The following is a 16,966-nucleotide window of genomic DNA, read 5'->3' on the forward strand; positions in this document are numbered from 1 at the left end:
TCACTGGAGTTAAAAAAATTATGAAGAGTGCATCGACTCTGGCTGAGTGCACATATTGCTACATCACGCATGACATAAAGTCATCTCTGAAACTGTCCATACTATCACTTGGTGTTTTTACAAGCAGAACAAGTTGGCTGAAAATAGTCATGTGGGGGCAATGTGACAACTTTAAGGCAAGCTTTACATTGTGCCATGGTAGCACTGGTTTACCTTGCATATTCTCTGGCATACACTATGATCTTAAACATGTTCATGACGCAGTTCTTTTAAACCAAACAGGTTTGTACATTCATAGAATGACCAATAAATATCTCAGGTACTAAACCTCATACTCCAAAACATAAGGTCAAATTTTGAGCACAGATTGACAAGAGTTATTGAACTATGCCATTGGAGTGAAATCATTTTAGTTCACAGTAACTTCTTGCCCTTGTCCTTCTTCTCTCATCATTTTCTCACCTGCCTCATGTCACAGGTACACCACACACACAAATCACATGTCCAAGTACCAGCAATGATTACATTTGCCCTGTGGCGTCATCACCGGACTACGTTGTCATAACGGGTGCATCCTAAGGGCAAATCACTAAACTCATAGTCTTCACTCAAGTCTGACAACCAGGTCTTATTGTCTCTAGTCTGATAACCAATTGATTTTATTGACTCATGAACTGGTTTGTACTTTTGTACAGGAAATGTCCTGCTTGTTAGAAACTGGTAACTGGACAATAAAAACAGCTTTACATAACAGGACTGTGATTCACAGCATATACTGCCCAAATGGCTGTTCCAGTTGATATCCATACACCCCTCAACTTCATTTGATACATACACTCCCTGTGTGGGAGAGTAAGGTCATGTCTTCCATAGGGGGTGTATGGATTTCAACTGGAATAGCCCATTACACTTTCTTGCTACTGTATGTGTTGAACACAAAAAGGAGTCTCTTCACAAACCAACTAAGACTAAGGCTATCTTCATTCATGTTTCTTTATTTGTACATTATATTAACCAGAAGAATTAAGTACAAATACAATGTTTAGTATTTAAGCCAACATTTCATATCTTTTTCACCGCATATACAAGTGCTCCGACTCTTTTTCGATATATCACATAACAATAAAACTATATATATACCTGGCTGAAGTCTTAAGCCAATCTATATCATCATTGAGATGCTATTCCACTTTAATGTACTAAAGGGTTAAAATAATAACACTATAAACTGTGCTCCATGGGGAGTTACTCTCAGAAGATGTACAATAGCAATAACCCCTTGTGTTATATGATGCCACATGGCCAAGCTCAATTCAATTACATCATACACCTGGTCACTTTAAAACTGAGGGGTTTACATTACGAGAAGATTCTGTTGCTAATGGATGACGTCATGGTTTCAAACTTATGGGAGGATAGTACTAGCACTATTATACTGCCCTCTATATGATATTCATGTTTGAATAAAATTAATTATACAAAGACAGAATTTTGACAACCATTCTTCACACATTATACGCACAAAGCTCCCAATCACAGTACAGACCAGTCTGATCAACACAGTACAAATACAACAAATTCAGCAGCTATTGTTACTAACCTATTTGCCAGCATTATAACTTGCCCAGAAATTAAAACATATTTTGGTGTGTGCAGAATCATGTAACTTTATTTATTTAGCGAGTGACTTTAGTTGAGGTTTTACTTATAAATCACATAATTTACAATTTGACATCCAGGTAAATAACAGTGGTTTGCATTTAACTTTGCAACTTGTTCAAAGAATTTAAAACATCATATGTTGCCAATGGCCTAGTGACCACATTTGAGCCTGTGTTAATTCCTAATCCTTTGAAAATCATATTGCATATTTTGTACATCGGATCAAATAATGCAGTGATAAAACTAATGATAAATTAGTCGCACAACAACAATATAAAAAATTCAGAAGTAAACTATTGAATATACTTAATAGCACAGATGAAAATTGATCATTGACAATTGGGAGTGATCCATCTTTTCTTCTTTTGCTTTTTGTTGTTTTACCATTTAACTGAGTGAAAATCAGTATGCTGTTTTATGCTTTTTAGCCTAGCTTATGCATCTTCAATGCACAGATTATGTCTGTGGAGTTTCTATGGAATCATGTTTGTGTTCTTATTCACCAAACGGGAAAACAAATGCATATACACAGTTTTCCTTTTAATATAGCATGTTTGAAAACAATTTAATTTTCTATCAAACATCTCTCATAACAGATCCAGCACACCATTGGGACAACTCATTGTGAGACTCATTTATGAGGAAAGTCGGCTTAAGCAAGTCAGGGCAATCAGATGCTAAACAATGTGTCCAAAGTTAGTCATTTGAGGGAGGGGCACCAAGCAAAGGCATGGGACACCCAAGGCAATTGCCTTTGGTGGGACATGGGTTCGTTTTTCCCCAGCAAGTCTGCATTTTGAGTTTTTCCTGGATTTATTTATATGGTACATAAGCATATTGTGTATACCTGGCATCCTGTGTGGTGTATCTCTGTGAATGCATGCTTGGATTATAATATTTTATGTATGAATACATAAACAGGTGTGTCATGTGCAAATGGGGGTATACATGCCTGTGTATGTGCATCGCCTCTTACCTCACTTTTCTCCTTGGCTCTCTCCAGTATTCTTTCTTCTATTGTGCCTTTACATATGAGCCTATATACAGTAACTTGTTTGGTTTGTCCCAGCCTATGTGCCCTATCCATGGCTTGTTGGTCTACTGTTGGATTCCAATCACTATCATAGAAGATGACTGTATCAGCTGCTGTCAAATTGATCCCTAAACCACCTGCTCTGGTACTAAGCAGGAACACAAAGATGTCAGATCTGAAATGAATGGTCAAAAATATACTAATAATGATAAAATGTTAATAAGTAAAGAATAAGGGCACAAATTTATTGCTCTCCATCCCACCCTCAATCACATAGATTTGAGTGAGACCAGAATGGACAGCCCTACCAGAGTGGGCAACCCTACTAGAGTGTGGCTGATTTGTGCTCTCACCTCTTATTATGGAAGATAATACTAATAGTAGCTGTGCACACAGGACAGGTGTTAATTTGAAATGATAAAAAATACAAGAGAAAAATTCATCCTGTTACAACAAAACTGTATCAGGTATAACTTGCAAACAAATGGAAATGTACAATATTAGCAGAAGATTAACAGAAGGTTATGGTACTCTGCTGATCAGTAGTGAATACATTACTTAAAAGAAACTATATAAGATTCAGTATATATTTCACTCTAAAAATACTAAAAATTGATAAAAAACGGAAGGAGAGTTCCCAGAGTTCCTAAACATTTGTACGATTAACTATTGGCTAGCTTGCATCCTGCTATCTACCATCATCTTAAAATCAGTAACAACTTTAGTTTGACAAATTACCTGTTTTGGAAGTCTGCCACCATATCTCTGCGGTCGGATATTTTGCTGGAGCCATCTAGCCTCATGTAGGTATGCTTGCGATGCCACATGAATTCCTGCACATGACAATAACATGGATTCAAATCATCTCATCCATAAATTATGGCAGAAGGGCAATAGTTTTCAGAATGGAAAACATGAATCTAATACGACTGCAAAAGGCTGTCAAGTTTTCATCAACAGTAGCTCAGACATTGACTCGATTCATGTCATTGCCAATTTACCTCCTTAAATGTAAAAGCTTTTCCTGATTTATTTTATTTTCCACAAATGTGCTATCAAGAAAATCCAAGTGCAACGTAGTCAATCAAACTAGGAATTTAATAAGGGGGGTTATTGAGCCTATGCATAATGTACTCCTCTTTCTCATGCATCCAAGCACTTCATTGGGTCCTGTCTTGCAATAAGACTTACAAAGTCTGGTACATATGTTATTGTTATGCAATATGAGAGATCTGAACCAAGCCATTATCATGACCTGACATAGGCAGAAACAATTTCCTGAGAATTAACTTTTTTCTTTAATTTAAGCTATCTGTACAGTACCTTTTGAGTTTTAGCTGAAGCTGTTAAATAAAGATAATTGTTTTCAATTGTTCTTCTATTTGAATACAAAATTAAGAGTTTAAGTTTGATTTTGGTTTAGCCTACATGTCACGTTAAGTTGTGTCATGAACATAATAAAAAAAAATTTTTTTACAAGGGTCAGAGTTTCAGTTATTATTCTGCAAGTAATTTTAGAGTTTATGAGTAGACTATCTAGGTTCATGAGAAGAACGTACCTCTCTTGCTCTGTTCAATGCTTGCGCACTGTTAATGATAACAGGTCTGTTGTTCGATTGTTGGAGAAGTCTGTTCTTCTCGGAAAGCTATAGTGTTAGTTATGGCAAACTCCATGATCTGTGGTAGCTGAAGCTGATTTATCCTGAATTTCATAGCTGAATAGATTTTCATGTCTTGATATTGAGTACCTTGAACAATTGAGTACTCAATGATCAGAGTTTCTACCTACCTCTAATAAGTCTATCATGCGAGTCATTTGTGAGTAGATGAGCACACGATGATTCTGATCTTTGAGTCTGCGTAGTAGTACATCCAGTACATACAGCTTCCCAGAATCAGTCACCAAGATCTGTTTATCTATAATAGGAAAACAATCAACAGTACAATACATCAAACAATTATCTACATTGTTACCCATGCATCAAAAAACTGAAATGCCAAAAAACTTGCCTTTTACTAAACTTTGTACACAACAAACGACAAAGAATACAAACCTTTGAAATAAAACCAGGGATGTAGGTAAAAACTGTACTTATATGAGAGAGCAAAGGCATCTGTGATGTGTCAGTTTCAGGCAATCTACTGCTTTGGGTATGTTTAGTATTATTGTATGTAAATCACCTCAAATTGATTTCATGTCAGGACATGTTGAGTTGTGCAATATATATCATGAATAATTTATGAAAAGGTTATTGTTACTTAGTTAGCCTAGATATGCTACATGGCACTTGAAAGGATTAAGCAATCGGATAGCAATGTTTACATAGTATTTTTTTTGGGGGGCCTGAGAGACACATTAGACACACCAAAGTGCATTCTGAATATGAGGAATGTCCCACTGATATCACATAATTGTAATTTTGTGATATAATACAAATTTTATGGCAAAGGCAAATTATTGAAAATTAATATTTTTTATATTTCTGATATTTAACAGTCCTTGAAGTAAACTTTTTATAAATCTAATGATATGTACTTAAAAGCGTATGTAGCTGGGAGGAAAAGCCATCCATCATTTGAAAATATTGACATTTCGTATTGAAGATATACATTTCTTTCCCAAAAAGGTTTTTTCCCGCAGAACAGGCTTTTTTTTTTCGTCACCTACTAATAAAACACAATAAAGGGGTATGAAATAGGTAGGTTTAATTTATTGATACATTTGGGTAATTTCAAGTCAAAGTGACATTTAATGGCACAATTTTTTGCATTAGGATCACATTTTTGCCCTGACAAAATGTAAATGTGAACTATGACAGTGACTAGCCTATGCCAATCTCAGAAAGATTACGAATGCATCTTAATTATCAAGACCTGTTCTTTTCATTTCAAGTTACTAGGTACTTCTAGGAACTCTGGGTTTCATGATGAGTTTGGGTACCTTCAATGAATTGTCCTTCAACATACTGCAACAATACATTCAAATGACTCGGCAAACACTTACCAGGGATTTGTATATTGGACCATCCATAGTGTGGGGTGAAAGCTGATAATCCAGCAGAAGGAGATGGATAGAAATAACCCTTGTATAACTCATGGTAGAGTTCTAATGCGCCATACAACGCACAGAGCCAAGCTTCTTGGGAACCACCCAGGTGTTCTCTTATTTGTCTGTACATGGCACTCCGATCACTGCAGTAGTAGTCAGGTAGCATACTGGTGACCTGTAGGTAGAACAAATGTAGTAGTACATTACTCAACTTTGATCTAGTACTGTCCGTGTCCAGCATGAGAATCTCTCATGTGTCCTTGATTAACTGTGTTTGCAAAAGTGCACAAACACATACACAAATTTTTACACCTCAGGGTTTACAGGAGAAATGGAACTAATAACCTGATATGAGAATAACCTACATGGGAAAACCCAAAAAAAGATTATATATGTACAAAAGCAACCTGAGACACAAAATGCAATTCTTATGGCAGTTTCCTTTGACTGTGAGGTCGCGAGGTTTCAAAATGATTTTAGAGACAGAGACTTATGATCAATCTGATTTTATTGAGATTTACATGCAATAAATCACACAGAGGATAGATCATCAGACTGTGAATCAGGCACTAGGATTTCACATATATCTTCATCTTTTACTTTAGAACCTTTTAATAATTTCAATAATATCTGTTAGACTTACCTTTGGTATACAATTATATAGGAAAGGTGAGGCACTGGTAAGTTGGCATTTTCTAACAACAGGCGGTCTATGAGAGAACATTGGAAGGAATCCACCATACTCATTGACAAGTGAACTACTGCTCTCCACCTGACAATATAAAAACAAAGAATCAATCATGGTAAAGACTCAAAATTTATTACAATATTAATGACTAGCACTGTCATGCCTTACCTGATAAAAGACTTCATGATGAGGGTGTGGCAAAAAGTTTCTTTATGATGTTCATTACTTCTCTAACCAGGTTAGCTTACCCAATTTTGTTATTAATAATGTCTAAACTTAAGATCTAAATATCACAAAGCCATTGCATGGTGTAAGTTATTTCAGCACATGCACCTTGATTAATATGCATCTTCTACATATTCCAACCCCTGGATTTTGTAGCAGTGACAGGAGATTACGAATGGGAATGTAAAAAAATTTTAACATTTATATATCCAATTCATGATGAATTAAGACCTCAGAAGTTACCTCTGTTCATATATTTAAATTTTCAGACATGAACACTTGAGTTTGTCTCACAAGCATAATAATGTTGCAGACTATGCACAACTTTGAAAAATTAAACCAATCATGCTACACATTACTGCTACTATGCTATGGTTTGCCTCAAGTTTGGTTGTGACGTCAATGCTTTTATGGGTTGCGCTGCAAGCGTGCCGACAAGCTGGCCTTGTATGCATGTGTGTATGCTCTGCGCGATTAACTTTACAATACATGCGCGATTCAATGCTTCCAACTAGTGAAATATGCACCTACGTCACTACCAAACTTGAGGCAAACCAATTTATAAGCAGCTGGTAACTAAGGTCAAAGCTTCTGTATGACACAAAGCCAGCTACGTATACCTGTGTCCAAGATCGGAACAGCATACTGGTTGTTAGCCTTAGTGATTACTTTTCCAAAACTTTCATTCAATCTAGCCTGATGCTAGGTGCCATTTGTTGATTACAAGTAAATTACCTTTCTTGGGCTAAGAGTTGGTGTGCTTGTACCAGACTGTGTTGCTGGGGATCTTGCAGGAGAGGAGTACAGTGCAACTGCTGGAGACCTTGCAGGTGATCTCCCTGGTGATGCTGTCCTTGGTGATCTCCCTGGTGATCTCCCTGGTGATCTGGATCTCATCTTGGGATTGGACACAGATGCTTCAAGGCGAGGGGGTTTGCTGGTACGTATTTTGCGATGCCATGCGGTCTCTTGCATAAAGTGGTATTTGTGGGTGGTGTGGGAGATCATGGTTGATGTGGGACTTGTGAAGATGAGATCACGGAGGACCACACTGCTGCTTCTGTTTGGGAAGTGTGTGGTCTGTACAGGCCATAGTAGTAAGCCATGTCTATCTAAGTTTCTAAAACAAAACAAAGGCATGGAAGCTGCTGAAAGACTATCTTAAAATAATGTAGTTGAAATATTTACTTTTCATTGCAAATGGTTGACAAACAGAGTCCTAAAACCCTACCTTAATTAACATCAAATCAAATTTTTTTTATGGGTTATTTATGTCCCTGAATTTAAACAAATCACTCGAAAATAATATTGATACAATTTTTTATTGTGAGTTGAGCACTCATTATAAAAATACACCGTTACTTGATTTGTTCACCTTCCTATACAATGAGAAATCGCAGCCTCACCCATTATTTAAACGTTTTTACTGCCTTGGACACATTATTTGCGTATAAAGGATAATGCTGCAGCCTGCACTCTTTATTTCTATTCTATTACTAGCAAATAGTGCGATTTAAAGAGAAAATATCATTTTTTTGGCACAAATATTTTAAATTGTTTACTTCAAGGTGGAGCGCGTTCGCGTAAGTGACAGCGAGTATCGCAGAAATATTGCACGCGTAACCAAGCGTAATGCTGGGCGTAGAATGTGTTATGGCGCTTGACCCATTATTGCAGAGTAATAAAATGTTTCATAATTGCTGCAAAAATCTTGAAAACAAGTTCCATATACAGCTAAACTCACCTAGTTTTATTGCTCTTAATATTTACATCTAGCCTAGTATCCTGCCATATGTGTGCATGTTGTACCCTGTATGCAGACTTCATGATGAGATATACAGCTAGCCATCGAGCCAACATACCCATTAGCACTTGGGAATGTAACTCAGCTGGCGACATGTTCACGAATCGGGTGAACGAGAAACAGCTGCGTGTAGTACTTGAAGACGAAGCAATGGATGGCGAAGATTGCTCACTGGGAAATAGCGAGTTGTGGATATGGTCTGGTGCAAATATTGATAACATACTATACAAAATCCTGTGAGAATGTAAAGAAGAACAGACAATGTTATGTAAAGTTGTATTGCTATGATCTGTTACAAATGTAGAACAAGAGCACAATGGAATTGCAGCAACTGATCACAATGGGGCAATTTTATTTGAGCTTTGATCCGGGCTGTGTTCTATCACAAGCTCATTTTTTATTTGCATTGATTAATTTCTTTATTATAACTTTTGACTTCATGTCTGCGATAATCTTGGTTGGTCCTACAGCAAAATAGTTCTAATCTAAGATGAAAACTTTACCTGTTTCATCCACCATTGCCTTTTACTGTACCAGCCCAAGCAATCAACAATTTACTTTCAAAATGGCTACATTATGTACCATCAATCCAAATTTCCACCTAATTATGTGACAATTGACAGTAGGTATATTTACAGCAGTTCAAAGCTCTTTAATAATTATTGCAAGCTATTCCAGTTGAAATCCATACATCCCTATGGAAGAAATGATCTAAATCTCCCATACAGGGGGTGTAGATTTCATATAGAGTCACCCACTCAGGTAACCCCATTTGAAATTCACATCCCCTGTGAAAGATTAAGGTAATTTCTTCCATATTGGGTGTATGGATTTCAACTGGAATAGCTCATTTTGGAACACATGCTAGTTTGGGTATCAAAGAACATTACAGATTAAAAATAATATTGTTGACACATCACATGTTTTTGTATCTGGTAGTCATTTATTGTATATTCTTACTTACTTGTTTCTCATTGCATTGTTCTCTTCTGTGAGTCCCTCTCTAAATACAAGCTTTGGTATGGTATATACAATAGGGCTCTGATCTACATGAAATGGTGACTTGGTCTCACGTCTTTCAAATAACTCAGGGTGGTTGCACACCTAAAAGAAATTTATATTTATCATTTATGAAAAAGCAACAAAGGGTACCCACATTTACTGCCATTCACAAAATATATTACTAATCACATACATGCCAACAAGAGTTATCATGACATTTGTTTTGAATTACTTGTGAATATGAATGACTATTTTGAAATTTCAAAATTATCAAACTATTAATTGATCACTTCTTCTAGCAAATAAAACTACTATATATAGTCCATTTGGATTCCTGGAGACAGTAGCATCCGCATGTGATACACACATGATCAAAGGCAGTGATCTATAAGGCGCAGTCACTTTGCGCCGCATCACACGATAAAGATGCACCACCTTTGATCGCACACATTTATCACATACAAAGCCAAATGGAATTGTACATAGTGTAAGGCTAACTAGGTTAATGAGCCCCTCAACTGAAAACACCACCTGTACAAAATTACAGGTTATGGCACTTAAAACTGTGCAAGAAATTATAACTATAAACTAACTTTCACTAAATGTCTAATAATTGTTGAAAACCTTACCTTTCTGAATTGCATGACTAGATTCATGAGACTGTTAGTGGTTGTTGACTGTGAAGTAGATGTTGATGTTGATGATGATGAGGATGATGAGGATGATGACTGCAGGAGATCCTCTATGGAGATCTTGTTCTTGATGCCTTGGTATAGATGACGCTGCCTTGTTGTCAGATAGCAATAAACTAGCACCTCAATCTACATAATGTACAAAATCAAAATTAAAGTGACAAATTTTCTCTAAACATGTAATAGTAATAAATAATAATAATGGAAAATAATTCAAACTTTTTAGCTTGACAAATGGATTAGTGGATCGTACACGTGATCGAGAGATACGAGACCTTCGTCGCGGTTGATTGCTTTGGCCCCCTTTTTGCGAATGTAGAAGGTCTTGTATCTCTCGATCACGTGTATGATCCACTGCTCAAACAAAAAACATCTTCACTTCGGGAAATGTCAACAAGCCGTTTAAGGGAAAAGCAGTGGACCTATTCACTTGTGATCAAGCCATCAGCCCTGATGGCGAAAGCTAAAGTCGTGAGTAATCATTTAATGGATTTGTCAAGCTAAAAAGTTTGACTTATTTATCTACAATCCTACAAATGCATCTATTTACTGAAATAATAATGGAAATATATAAAGCGCACAAAACAAAGGGTCTCTAGGCTCTGATCATAGAAGCCAACAGATAAATCTACCAATGTTAAAAATTTTGTGAGTGTTTTTCATTAAAAAACACAGCAACAATTTTGCTGTAGCATTTTTTGAATGTGAACAATCTCAGTCAAAAATCACACCGACCACGTTGCCTCTACCAATCATTCTATCAATGGGAGGACTCAAAAGTTATTGACAGAGAAGCTGAAAGAAACCATCTGAATACGCTGAAAAGGAACTTTCACATTTTGAGTTTGCAACCCCAGTTGGAGTCAACACTGGTTTGGAAACGTTGATGTTGTCAATCTCACATACCAACCAGTGGGAACAAATAATATGGTTCTCACCTTGTCTGACAGCTCATTTTCTACATCTTTCTTCACTCGTCTTAACATGAATGGCTTGAGGATCATGTGTAATCTAGACAGTTGCTCTGAAAGGTAAAACATGCACATTGGTTACAGAAAAATATAGAAGGAAGTAAAATAGAAATGTCAAACTTTTGAAATCATCTTACAAATTAAAGGCAACTATTAACCTTTTTAATTGATAATGATAGTTTTCTATATCTTGATGCTTAACAAGTTCTTGCACTATAAAGTCAAGGATTCTGGAGTATAATATACCATAGGATAAGCCACTCATTTGTGCAAATTAAGTCAGTCACTGATTGACCATCTGTCACAGAGCTACGTGACAGTAAATAAATAAATGTAAATATTTATATAGCGCTTTATGCCGTAAACAGCCTCAAAGCGCTTTACATTTATTCCGCCGTCATTAGAATATGACGGAACCACGTTTGCAGCCTACAAGTGGCGCAGGGTCCATCAGTACAATGACTGTGACTACCCTAACAGCTTCCCATTGCACCTGGGTGGGGTGAGGCAAGCGAGGCAAAGCGCCTTGCCCAAGGGGCACAACACGGTGGTGGGACGGGAATCGAACCCATGCACGTCGAGCAAGCTCTCGGATTATGAGTCCAAGGCCGTAACCACTGAGCCACCACTTTCACAGTGAGTGAAACAAAATACAAACACCATTTACACCAGATGCAGAGGAAATATATACATGACAAGTATATAAAAGCCTATATACATGTGAACAACATCAAAATACAGATTAAAGTCAAATAATATAATGTTCACTTTCATGTTGAGTCTTAAAGTCATGATCTTGGGAGTTTTTCCCAATGGTTATCAACTTATCATGTAAGTTATGAATTTGAAACATTACCTTCATTGATGCCAGACTGCTTTTCTGCATGGCTCTCAATATCTTTAGAAAACCATTCATTGAACTCTTCATGACTATCAAATATGTTAGGCATGATGAAATGAAGCAAAGCCCATAACTGAAAAATAAAATAAAACATGAATGAAATACGATTTACTTAAATAATCCACAATCCAGGACAAAATGTGTTGGATCACCCAAGGTGTTTTTGAAGCTTCAAATGACCTCACAGTCACCATGGAATTCAATTATGAAACATGTTGATTTGTAACATAGAGCTTATACCTATCCCTCAATCCTCCCCTCCCCTTTCCCTCCAGTCAATGTTGGGTACTTCCACAACATTAGAAATGAAATTCAAGGATTCAACATTGATAGGGGGAAAGTGGATCAATTACAAAACACATGCTAAAAGTGATGCAACAATTTTGTCCCAGATTGCAGTAACTACCTGTCTTGGTACTTGAATCTGCCTATGCTTAATTTCAGAAATGCTGTACAATATGGAGTCACCCTACAAAGAAACCTACTTCTTTTATGATGCCCACCCCTGGTCACCAAAATATGCTTGAAGTTGTTTGCTTCCTTGCTTCCTCTGCGGAAGCAAATGCACTTTACTTGTATCATGTGCATATATTTAGGGGTAGTGATGCATATTATAGTAGGTGCCATATCACACAAATCTGGAGGCTGACACAATAATCCATCAAAATTAATGCCGCAATCTACACTAACTTCCTTCCTTCCTATATATGTGCTTACCTCAACTTTTTGAGTATAAACGCATGTAAGTAAAGTTTACCTTAGACTATGCCATAGTCGAATTTTATTTAAAATATGTTATTATTAATCATGATGAACCCATTTCGTTGAACTCAAAAATTATACTGATGTTTATTAAAATTAAAGTATTCAATAGTAAAATGGTCATAAAGAGCTAAAAATATCAGATGATTAGTGACAATAAAAGTAATTGAATGCAACATTATCTTGCATAATTATAATGGCTCATTTGAATACTGAACAATTCTGATAATACCAGTTTATTAATAGCGAACCCCGAAAATCTGACTATGGACTTTGAAGTTTAAGCAGAACTTTACCCCCGGGACTTTGCTCTCTAAAAACACACTGTCAAGCATACTTGTTTATCAGTCCATTAACCACAAGTACTAAGCATGGTATAGTACAAGACACGCTAGATGTTTGATGAGAGATTAACTTTCGCGTCGACACAAAAGCGCCGCAAATACCACAGATAGTTGTGTACGGTGTTGTTAATGGTAATGGCGCGGGCCCGGAAGATTTAAACCATAGCAAGATATGGGCGACCAATCACAAGGCAGATCCATTTAAAGATGCATTACATCATGGCCAATTTTAGTTTATTGGCCTAACTCTCCATAGAGTCCCGTGTTAAAAATCTTAACCGCAAGGCAAAGTCAGTAGTCCACTTGGGAAGCTAACAAACAGAGGGAGTGCGGTGACTGAAAAGATCAGATACAGATGTGAAAATCTATCAGTTGCACACAAATCAATATATATCAGAGTTTTATGCTTAATGTAATAGCCAGAGTATGCAAAATGGGCAAGTGGACTACGGAGAAGTCTAAGTTTACCTATGCACGATCCTGGAACCTAAGATTGATTAAAGATATCAGAACCGGGAATGGTTCCCCTTCTCTTTTCCAATAGCTCTGACACTTAGCATGTACATGGTTTGACTCTTCCTGTACACAGGATAAATAGCTTTACTAGAATTCTGAGCCTCAAGATGTCGCACACACTACCTATATCTGCAAGTGCTAAGCAGTGTATGGGGACGAGAAGAAATTCTACAATTTTATTCTGTAAAGTAACTGAACATAATTGTAGGATTTCCTACCTTATACATGTAGGAACATTTTAGGAGAGGAAGAGAACTCTAACCTAAAGCAAGCCCCCTCAACGCTCGTATTCTCCCAGCTGCAGATGACAACAGCTTACACAAATCCAAACAGATTTGTGTAGATGCAATTTAAAGGGAATATATCGTTAATCAGATTCACACATTTGCATCGAATCTGGGGGGCCTGACGTATAAGCATATTATTCTCTACATACCTCTGCCATGCTGTTCTGGATTGGTGTCCCTGTCAATAGCAATCTGTTTCTACAGCTGAACCCTAACAAAATCTTCCACCTCACAAAAAAAAAAAAAAAATCACATAATTTATTTCAATTAGCTGCAGTAATTTCCTATACATGGTAATGATAAAACAGTTAAGTTAATTTTGAATGTTACAAAACTAAAATACCTTCAATTTGACATGATCACATGGCCGTTTATTATGACCACATTGATCTAGGGCACTCTCAATTTAAGTCTTATTGATATTACGCAAGCTGTACCTATCTACACTCTATGAACAATAACATGTTCCTACATTAGTAGATTTTATGCTTACTATACATTCATAAAAATAAGTCCTGATAAATCTTGGGGATCAATTGATAGGTACAGCTTACGTAAAACCAGTAAGCCTTAAATTGAGGGTGCCCTAAATTACAGGTAAGGGCAATTTCAAATAGTCACTACAGAAGTCACACTGAATCTATTTTTGCCAAATAAAATGTTTTAACCGTTACTGATATGGGTTATTGTGGTGTCGTCAAATAGGAAATCTGTAAAATTTTTAGGCATTAAGTGTTCAGTTTTTCATGTTATACCAGAAACGTGTCAATGATGTACAATATTGTATGTCCAATATTTCGGAAAGTACACATTTTGACGGAATCCTGGCTTCCAACTTTCAAACATGTGATACATATATTTGATATTATATGGAAATAAGTGATGAATGAATGAATGAATGAATGAATGAAAGAATGAATAAGACGTGGTTGTCATAAGCGGTAGACGGCCATGACCAATGTTGAAATATGACATGTCATTTAATTCATTGCATTGAAACAAATTTAGGTGAGGTTTACATGCCAAAGCTTGTAAATTGTTATAGATTGGGCTATTCCAGTTGAAATCTATATCACCCATTCAGGTAACTCAACTCCCTGTGTGGAAGATTAAAGTCATCTCTTCCATAGGGATGCATGGATTTCAACTGGAATAGCCTGTTAGAAGCAGCCAATTATCATCAATGTGTGATTATGCACTGTGCCGACCTGTTAGTAGGAATTGACTTTTCGGTAAATCCCATAAGCCTTTGGAATACATCTCACATGTCGTAATTTGACGTCACACCAATCTGCGCCTCGTTTATCGAACATCATTACTGCGTATTGCAAGTCCGTGTGATGTCAAATGATGACATCTCCGGTGTACTCGCAAAGGCTTATGGCATTTATCAAAAAGGTCAATTCAGATGATCATTTTAGCACCCAATATTGATCAATTGATGAGAAGAATATTCTTTGGATACCAATGAAAGCATCATCTTAATGGAAATATGTAACTTCATTTGGCTTATATTTTGATCATGGCTACTTTGTTTAACAGGTGCAAGCATCAATTAGACCATAATACCCCATATAATCCTTACCTAGTGCTGCTCTTGATTGCCTGTGCTTCATCTAGAATCATATAATGCCACTTGATTCGTTGGAAGTACTTGATGTCCTGCACCACAAGCTGATAGCTAGTGATCAGAATGTGGAATTCACCTTCGCTGCTGTTTAGAGGCGCTGGCTCCAGAACTTCACGTAAGATTCTTCTGTCTTGAGGATTGCCCCAGTATGGAACAGTCTATGACAGATAAGCAACAAGAAGAGATTACCCATATTATTAACTTTGCATCTTGATCAATTTTGGTCAATGAAGTTAATCTTTTCTCATGCAATATCTTGGGTTGTGTTATTTTTTCCTATTCCCTGAATAACTTATCAATATCAAATCAAAGCATAAATTTTATACAAAGTATGTTTGGACCATAGCATCATAATTTTTATTTACAATAACAAAATTTGGGGAGCACTTTTTTCAATACTCTCTCTACATAAATTGTAGCATCAAATGAATAATAAACTAATATTCAATCATAATAAAACAAATTTTAAATCTGTTCAAGCAGACAGAGCTACAAACGATTACCAACATTTACTTACACAAATATGTACACCAAAGGTAAATTTGCATTCTTATGGGAAAAAAATCATTATTTATTATTGTTATCTGTCCAAATCCAGGATATTCATATGGAATATGCCCAGTCCTTATCAGTTGGGAGCTCTGCATGGTAGTTTAGCATGCTACATACCTTGAGACCAGGCACAAATCTAGCACACTCCTGTTGCCAGTTGTGAAGTGTTGAAGCTGGCGCAATCACCAGGAATGGACCCCAGATGTTCTGCGTCTGAAGCAAGAAATAATTAACAGATATTAGACTAGTGGCACCATCATAAATATTTGTGTGATATAACTGGGCTTATTGTGTTCACATACACTTTCACAACTACTTTAAACTATTGCGATGTGGTAGTTTACAGCATCTTGTAAATGGTAGTGAGCTTTGGCAAAAATTGCATTGATCATTTCATAGTGAGTGTGTAGTAAGAATTCAAATATCACAGATATACTTTTGTAGGTCCCATGGTTCTTGAGTTAAGTTGTAAAGAGGGCTGAAATGACAACACTTTTGTAAAATGTACACATTAAACTCATTCACAACAATAAATGAAGTATATGATTTGTAGAATGAACTTTTGCAAAACATCAAAGTGTTATTTTTCAATAATACACTAAGCCAAAAAAGAAACTTATAATTTTTCACAAGGTCATAACTTAAAATCCTGTCTATCAAAATTAACCAAAATTACACACAAGATTGCCTCAATACTCTACTCTAAACACATGTCAGTAACTATGCAGTTGTCCAACTGACACAACAGCAAAATGCACTGACATGCAACACCTTCTTGGACCACATTCACAGCCCAACAGATTTCTTTGGCTGGGTTCCAATTATTCGCCTGTGAATATGATCCCGGA

The 16,966-nt window shown here is 36.5% G+C and overlaps 1 protein-coding gene across 1 annotated transcript in view; it reads right to left on the minus strand.

Annotated features, from left to right (window-relative positions):
• Nucleotides 1–16,966, minus strand: part of LOC140152477 (chromatin-remodeling ATPase INO80-like) — a 137,613-nt gene that overhangs the window by 97,204 nt on the left and 23,443 nt on the right. The window contains exons 14-27 of the mRNA XM_072174800.1: nucleotides 16,236–16,331; nucleotides 15,522–15,724; nucleotides 14,086–14,170; nucleotides 11,983–12,100; nucleotides 11,094–11,179; nucleotides 10,093–10,284; nucleotides 9,426–9,565; nucleotides 8,402–8,695; nucleotides 7,393–7,777; nucleotides 6,388–6,516; nucleotides 5,700–5,919; nucleotides 4,485–4,612; nucleotides 3,434–3,528; nucleotides 2,639–2,870 (exon numbers count right to left, since the gene is read on the minus strand). Of these exons, the coding sequence (XP_072030901.1) occupies nucleotides 2,639–2,870; nucleotides 3,434–3,528; nucleotides 4,485–4,612; nucleotides 5,700–5,919; nucleotides 6,388–6,516; nucleotides 7,393–7,777; nucleotides 8,402–8,695; nucleotides 9,426–9,565; nucleotides 10,093–10,284; nucleotides 11,094–11,179; nucleotides 11,983–12,100; nucleotides 14,086–14,170; nucleotides 15,522–15,724; nucleotides 16,236–16,331 (2,403 nt within the window). The remainder of the gene's footprint in view (nucleotides 1–2,638; nucleotides 2,871–3,433; nucleotides 3,529–4,484; nucleotides 4,613–5,699; nucleotides 5,920–6,387; nucleotides 6,517–7,392; nucleotides 7,778–8,401; nucleotides 8,696–9,425; nucleotides 9,566–10,092; nucleotides 10,285–11,093; nucleotides 11,180–11,982; nucleotides 12,101–14,085; nucleotides 14,171–15,521; nucleotides 15,725–16,235; nucleotides 16,332–16,966) is intronic.

This window comes from Amphiura filiformis, chromosome 5, assembly GCF_039555335.1.
Source record: "Amphiura filiformis chromosome 5, Afil_fr2py, whole genome shotgun sequence".
NCBI classification, from domain to species: Eukaryota; Metazoa; Echinodermata; class Ophiuroidea; order Amphilepidida; family Amphiuridae; genus Amphiura; species Amphiura filiformis.